Source organism: Puntigrus tetrazona, chromosome 16 (genome assembly GCF_018831695.1).
Source record: "Puntigrus tetrazona isolate hp1 chromosome 16, ASM1883169v1, whole genome shotgun sequence".
Lineage (NCBI taxonomy): Eukaryota > Metazoa > Chordata > Actinopteri > Cypriniformes > Cyprinidae > Puntigrus > Puntigrus tetrazona.
Window position 1 is genome coordinate 19305038 of NC_056714.1, and position 7380 is coordinate 19312417.

Consider the following 7380-nt stretch of genomic DNA (forward strand, 5'->3'; position numbering starts at 1 on the left):
CATTAACGATTTTTCTAAAACCCCAAAATAAAATCATAACAAGATTGATAAGACTGTTCAAAATGATCAATTTAAATATTAAGCAAAGATCATGTTCTATGAAGATATTTTGTAAATTATTCAGTAATTCAGTAATATGGATTGCTAATAACTTTTGGACAACTTTCTCAATATTTCGATTTGTTTTGCACCACCATTCCAAAATTTCAAACAGTTGTACTTCTGCCAAATTTTGTCTTTTCCTTCTCAAATCCCAATTGACCATTATGACGGATTTTAAGCCTTTTAAGCCATTAAGCCTTTTATTTATTTATTTTTATTAAACCAGATAAATTCAACACTATGGAAATATTATGTCAGTACTGTATGTTGCTTTATGGACAAGGGAACTAAAGCAGTCACACCTGCTGTCACTTCCTGAAACACCATCGCTCCTCCTACAATCCTCCTCCCGTTCGATTCCTGTAAATCTCCTCGTGACCGTAATATAACATTCAGGGTTCGTGACTAGAAAAACTTGATTGCTCTAAGCCAGAGTCAACAAAGGTGTGTCATCTTTGTAAAGCACAGAGAAGATAAAACAGTCTAAGATTACCAAACAGAACAATGGAGCCCCAAGAAGACTGGAATACATCAGAGAAATCCAAGCTGCTGCAGCCTGGGCCGCCTCCATACCAGGACCATCTTAGACAGCCTCCTCCAGGGAACTTCCAGAGCACTTCTGGCTATCAAGCCCAGCAGTATGGAGCTCCAGGGCCTTACGGCCAAGGGCCTTATCCAGGACATGCTGCGGTTACTGTGCAACCTGCAGTTTATGTGACCTCCACTCCACTGGTGTATCCACTGCCAGATTACCTGGGCTACTCCATCTTTACCACGCTGTGCTGCTGCTTACCTCTGGGTATCGCTGCGCTGGTTTTCTCTGTCAACGTAAGCTCATTTCTTAACCTATTTTAAATGGCTCAAAAATAATATACACAATCTATATAGTAATTGTTTTTGTCTTTGACAAAATAAGTTTAATTTCAAGACAAAGACCTAATATGATAATGTCATAATCATATATATATATATATATATATATATATATATATATATATATATATAAAATAGGAAATATCTTCAAAGAACATGATCTTTACTTAAAATGCTAATAATTTTGATGCATGCAATATATTTTTGTCCACTGCTACAAATGTCTTTTGTCTGGCATGCAGGCGAGCAATGATCTCACTTTCATGAATGGGATTAATGAACAATACTTTGATCATACATGATAATTCATAATTCATAATTCAAAATAACATGTTTTTATTTTATGGTTTAAATAAAATATTTTTGAAAAGAAAGAGAGCAAAGCATAAGAGTTAACTTCTGATCACATGTCCGTGAGCGTTCGTAACAAAAGTTCACTTGTATAACTTCCTCATAGCTGAAACACTTGGATGAATATGGTTAGAGTTTCTAAATTTACCTTATTTTCGAAGCAGATGCTTGCCCCCAATTTTAAGAAACATCTTTGTTCCCGTAAGTGGTGTGACATTTTGTTATTGAGAAAGTGTTGTGGCTTTGCAGAACCTCCCAATTTAACCATTGCTTTATGCGCATCAGTGAACTTTCTCTAATTCACTGCATACAAACTAAAGTCACTAAATGGGTAAAAGGAAACTAAACCATTTCCGGATATAACAATTGATACGCAAGTCAACTGACATTGGTCTCGACACTTGAAACTTGCCCTGTTTTTCCATTATTGCACAATGGGATCATAAAAGATGGTGTATCATTTTGAAATAGCACCTTTAGTGTCTGTTTAATTATTAATTTATGAAGAATATTGTGAAACACGGTAGGATATAGGTCACATCGTAGATTTGCTAATACAATGTAAAAAAACTATAGTACAAAGCATACTTGCTGAAAAAAACAGAAGTGGCATAATTTGTTTCATAAATTGTTTCACATTTATTTTCACAGACTCGGAATGCCAACATGTCTGGGCAACAACAGTTAGCAGAGAGAAACTCCAAAATGGCGTTCACTCTTAATAATATTGCTCTTGGTATTGGCATTGTCGTCTTGGTGTTGTATGTCACTCTCATCGTTGTCCACAATAAACAGCACTCGGATCCATAACTGTTCAGGAACACAAGGAATGGCAAGATAGAGGGCTTTCCAAAAAATAACACTGTATATGACATAATAAATTGACATTTCCTTCTGGCTCTTTTGTAGTGTAAAATTATTGTTACTAAAACATGCTTTAAAGCTGATTATCTTATGTTTTAAAATCGTGTGAACAGCGACCATCGCTGTATAAATATTGATGCTTGTTTTTCTTCCTGTCTTTTGATTATGTATTTTATTAAAACTTTAAATGACCAATAATGCCCACCTATTTTCTTTTTAATAACCGCTTGAGCACTGTCCGTTCTTATTCCTAAATAAATCACTCTTATAAGACGGTTAAGGCAGTTCTTTTTGAGAATGTTTCACACACAATTGCCTGTGCATGGATGTACTTTTTATTATTATTAAAAGCTGCGTCAGGATGACTTGTAGTAACAACGTAGCGTACCCTTCGCTAATTTTGGTACCCTTGGTAAACATGAGCGAAGGTGGCTGTCACAAAAGCCACAATTACAAAAAATCACAAAACCTCTACAACAATGGAACAGTGGATCTCAATATGATATAAATGGGTAACACTTTACAATAAGGTTCATTAGTTAACATGAACTAAGAATAACTTCTACAGCATTTATTAAACTTAGTTAATGTTCATTTCAGCATTTACTGATGCATTATTAAGATTAAGTTATTATTTGTTAACATTAGCTACTGCGAACTAACATGAACTAACTACGAACAACTGTATTTTTATTAACAAAGACTAATAAATGTGAGTGTAGTAAATGTGGTGCTCATTGTCTGTTCATGTTAACTAATACATGAACTAATCTTAATATAATCTTAATCTTGAACTAATCTCATTGTAAAGTGTTACCAATATTTTTTTCTCTCATGTTGGTCACAATTATTGGCACCAAATTATTACGTTTTCTCCTAATGTGAATAAGCAATAATAACAAGTTTGGAGAACACCTTGCAAGAGATCAGACCATTCTTTCAAACAAAATCCTTCCAAAACATTCACATGCAGTTCCATGTTGGTACTAATACTCTTTAGTTCCCCCCACTCATTTTTTTTTTCATAGTTCTAGCACGAAACTGCAGTCCGATCAAGTCTAATTTAGTCTGATCTAATGACATCATTATCACATGGCAGAGCTGATTGGTTCTCTGCTGTATCGTTAGCCAATGAGCTCTCTGCTCAACATTCAAATATATGACTAGTGTTTGAAAATGGAATTCAATTAATTTGCTCCCTGTTCATTAAAAAATTCTAAATCAATTAAGAACCAAACACTTGTATGAACACAGTATGTTGCTAGATGAAAAAAATAAAATAAAATTTATAATAGCATGCGTGAAATTGTCAGTTAGACAAATTAAACATTTCGTTTCACAGTACAACTTTTTAAACAGGAAAAACCTGTAATTATTTTTTGCTGGGTTTTTTTTGTTTATTAGGCAGTCTTTTACTGCAGACAAAATTGTATTGATATCACATGCTGTCTGCAAATTGTGGTTTGAGGTTAAGGCTCAAGAAATGTTTTTGCAAGAGGCGGGTTTAACCTCATAATGAGTAGTTCCGAAAAACTATTTAAAAAAAATCAAAGCAAAGAAAGTATGCCTTTGTTCATCTACAATACGCTCCTTCTTTGTTTTGGTTGTCTACATTTTATATTTTTAATTGTTCAGTTGTGTTTAAGTCTCTTTGAAACCATCTGCTAAATGCATAATTGAAAGTGAGCTCTTTTGAAAGTGATTTTGTCACATTATGATGTCATATAGTGAAACAAAAGCCCACAGCACCATTTTAGATTCAGGGACGTAGTCTGCACTTACGAAAAAGAAGTTTTTTCAAGTGTGTTAATAATATACTTCTTTTAAATTTAACAGGAAATTATCATTTTAGTCTACTTTTAGGTATTTCCCAAAAGTATACTTACAATGACATTTAAGTATACTCAATTTATACTCAAGTCTAAATATATTTAAGCTATACTGTGCTTCTAGAATCGTTTTTTTTTTCAAGATTATAAGGTAGGGGTGGAAAATCTAGTTACTTTCATAGTATAGTTTAGAAAATGGCTCAGTCAAAGTCTACAGTTTAGTACTTTCATATACTAGAAAATGGGTCAGTTTAGTCCCAAGGAGTACACTACTACTAGTACACTGATCAATTTAAAAAAATTAAGTTCAAATATGTTTTGAAGAGTATAACCATGCTGTGAATTTAGATGCTGACAGATGGAATAAGGAAACTGGTTCAAGCTTCCAGAAATATGCTACAGTTCGGTGAAATACTCCTGTTTGATATATCATGTATAAGGTGGTGCCTGCAGTGTTTTGGATATTAAACAGAAAATGGGAAGTGTTAACTACTCCTCCCCTTCAACCGACAGCTCACTTCTCATTTGCTGACTACCATAACTGACAAAGTATATGACACCAGAATACAGTAATGCCTACACACATCTCTGCCGAGCGCAGACAGTTGCAACCAACATCGGACAATCAGAAGAATGGACCCCAACCAGTCTTTCAATCAGCCTCCAGGGGCCTACAGTTCATCTGAGAAATCAGTGATGTTACAGCCTGCTCAACCACCACCATATCAGCACAATCCTGCTGGATATCCTTCTTCTTTTCCAAACCAGCCGGTCCCCCAGGGACCATATTCAGGACAGTCTGTGGTCACTGTACAACCTGCAGTTTTTGTGACCGCCGCTCCACTGACCAATCCATTGCCAGATTACCTGGGTTACTCCATCTTCACCATGCTGTGCTGCTGTTTACCTCTGGGCATTGCTGCAGTGGTGTACTCCTGCTCTGTAAGTATATTAGTCCACATGTTACCCTTTTCTTTGTAAAGTTCAAAGATATATGTATGTATGTATGTATGTGTATATATATATATATATGTGTGTGTGTGTGCGTGTATATATATATATAATTTTTTTTTTTTTTTTGTATGTGTGTGTGTGTGTGTGTGTGTGTGTGTGTGTATATATACATTTTATTTTTGTATTTATTTATTTTTTTAAATCACTGCTTTGATTAATTATTTTCATTATTGTTTTTCACAATTATTGTATGTATATATATATATATATATATATATATATATATATGTGTGTGTGTGTGTGTGTGTGTGTGTGTGTGTGTGTGTGTGTGTGTGTGTGTAGATATATACATTTTATTTTATTTATTTATTTTTTTTTTTAAATCCCTGCTTTGATTAATTATTTTTTCATTATTGTTTTTCACAATTGTATGTATGTATATATATATATATATATATATATATATATATATATATATATATGTGTGTGTGTGTGTGTGTGTGTGTAGATATATACATTTTATTTATTTATTTATTTATTTTTTTTTAAATCACTGCTTTGATTAATTATTTTCATTATTGTTTTTCACAATTATTGTATATATATATATATATATATATATATATATATATATATATATATATATATATATGTGTGTGTGTGTGTGTGTGTGTGTGTGTGTGTGTGTGTGTAGATATATACATTTTATTTTATTTATTTATTTATTTTTTTAAATCACTGCTTTGATTAATTATTTTCATTTGTTTATTTTTTGTGAGCACTCAGATCAGTTAAATGAAAGGTTTGCTCCTCAGATGGCCAATGATTTGGATTTGAAAATGATTTGAAATGTTAACCACATGGACAATATTGGCCAATAAATAAATTAAATTAAAAGTAAAAAAAAACCGCATATATAAATTTGATTATTTGTTTTGGGGTGGGCGACAATCAAGCTTATATATCACAATATAGTTATGTTTTGCTTCAAGTACGTTTTGTAGAACAATATAACAAATAATAGAACACATGAACAAACACATGAACATTTTAAACACTATAATAATAATAAAAAATAAGTGCTACTTATGTGATCATACCTTTGATAAAGACAGTGTCTACTCTCATTTCACACAAATTCATACAAATTCTTATGACCTCACATGTACAAACCTCTATGCTTTTTTATTAAATATGGCATATTTTATGAGTTGCAAATTTGTATGATCTAACCACCTCATTAAATACGTACAAATTGTGCATGAGATAGCACTGGTACTTCATCCATGCCTTTGTTGGTGTGACTTTGTTTTAATGTTTTATTCAAATATAACTCAAACAAACTTTACAGAGTGGGGTTTGCCCCAACTTTTGAGAACTTCCCTTATTTGCCACTGACTCAAAGAAACTCAGAAGTGGTTGACTTTGTGTTTAACAATTGTTTTCGCAGACTCGAGATGCCAACTACTCAGGACGGCGGGAATTAGCAGAGAAGAACTCCAAGACCGCACGCACCCTGAATCATGTCGGTGTTAGTCTTGGCCTTATTATCTTTGTGTTGTATGTTATCTATTACTGTGTGGTATTTAACAATATGAAACAGCATTCTTAACTGCATTCATGGTTGGATGAAGATTACGCAAAGAAGATTTGACAAACTTAATTCTCTTCATTTTTGTCACATTTAACACAGCTAAAACATGCTGCAAAGCTTATAGCATGTTTAAAACAATAAAAGCTTGACAACTTAAACAATTTTTTTTCGTTTTTGTTCATTACAGAATTGCAGTAATTAGTAATTAACAGTATTCCTTGTGCGTGCCCTCATTTTAGCAGACAGTACAGCTAACCTATAGACTCAAGATGTTACCACATGAAACAGCGTGTATGAAAGTTACCTGCTGCTTTACAAGAAATGATCAACCAAAATTACCACAATGACAGTTGATTCCCATTGGATGCTTGCAATGCTCAATAACAGGTCAACAATTGCTCAGTAATAATTTTATCTTAAAATAACAGGAATTTACAGGACTTACAGGAATAATTGTTGGATCTTTAATATATACAAGGGAATTCTAAACAGAACAGAGCTGTCATTCTTCTTTTGTAATGTATTTTAAAAAAGTGACCTATTAAAAGCAATTGAAAAAAGTCACTCCCATCAAAAACACCATGAAATCATCCCCATCTGTGTATTGGTTTTATTTTCCGGAGGTCATGTTACATTCCACCAAGTGGCGCACACTAAAATTGGTTTAATATGTTGGTATATGATTAGTGTTTAATTTACAAATCAATTTCAAATCAATGTCATGTCAAGATTTTTTTTTTTTTTTTTTTTTTTTTATGTCAAATTGACATCAGCATCACTTGGAAGTGAAAGTGAATTTCCCATAACTGCCAT

The 7380-nt window shown here is 32.9% G+C and overlaps 2 protein-coding genes across 2 annotated transcripts; both read left to right on the forward strand.

The window, feature by feature from the left end:
• Positions 1–471: 471 nt before the first annotated feature.
• Positions 472–2463, forward strand: LOC122360927 (synapse differentiation-inducing gene protein 1-like). The gene is made up of 2 exons (XM_043261764.1): positions 472–930; positions 1978–2463. The coding sequence occupies exons 1-2, from the start codon at positions 607–609 to the stop codon at positions 2134–2136; spliced, it is 483 nt and encodes a 160-aa protein (XP_043117699.1). The 5' UTR covers positions 472–606; the 3' UTR covers positions 2137–2463.
• A 1871-nt stretch (positions 2464–4334) lies between these two features.
• On the forward strand, positions 4335–6710 carry LOC122360047 (proline rich transmembrane protein 1B-like). Its single transcript, XM_043260347.1, has 2 exons — positions 4335–4961; positions 6424–6710. The coding sequence occupies exons 1-2, from the start codon at positions 4653–4655 to the stop codon at positions 6583–6585; spliced, it is 471 nt and encodes a 156-aa protein (XP_043116282.1). The 5' UTR covers positions 4335–4652; the 3' UTR covers positions 6586–6710.
• Positions 6711–7380: the final 670 nt, after the last annotated feature.

What these genes read in the sequence shown, in the direction of transcription:
- LOC122360927 (XM_043261764.1), top strand. Translation starts at nt 607, where the DNA reads ATGGAGCCCCAAGAAGACTGGAATACATCAGAGAAATCCAAGCTGCTG. An exon ending in CGCTGGTTTTCTCTGTCAAC is followed by an intron (nt 931 to 1,977) that starts GTAAGCTCATTT and finishes TTATTTTCACAG; the next exon opens with ACTCGGAATGCCAACATGTC.
- LOC122360047 (XM_043260347.1), top strand. Translation starts at nt 4,653, where the DNA reads ATGGACCCCAACCAGTCTTTCAATCAGCCTCCAGGGGCCTACAGTTCA. An exon ending in CAGTGGTGTACTCCTGCTCT is followed by an intron (nt 4,962 to 6,423) that starts GTAAGTATATTA and finishes TTGTTTTCGCAG; the next exon opens with ACTCGAGATGCCAACTACTC.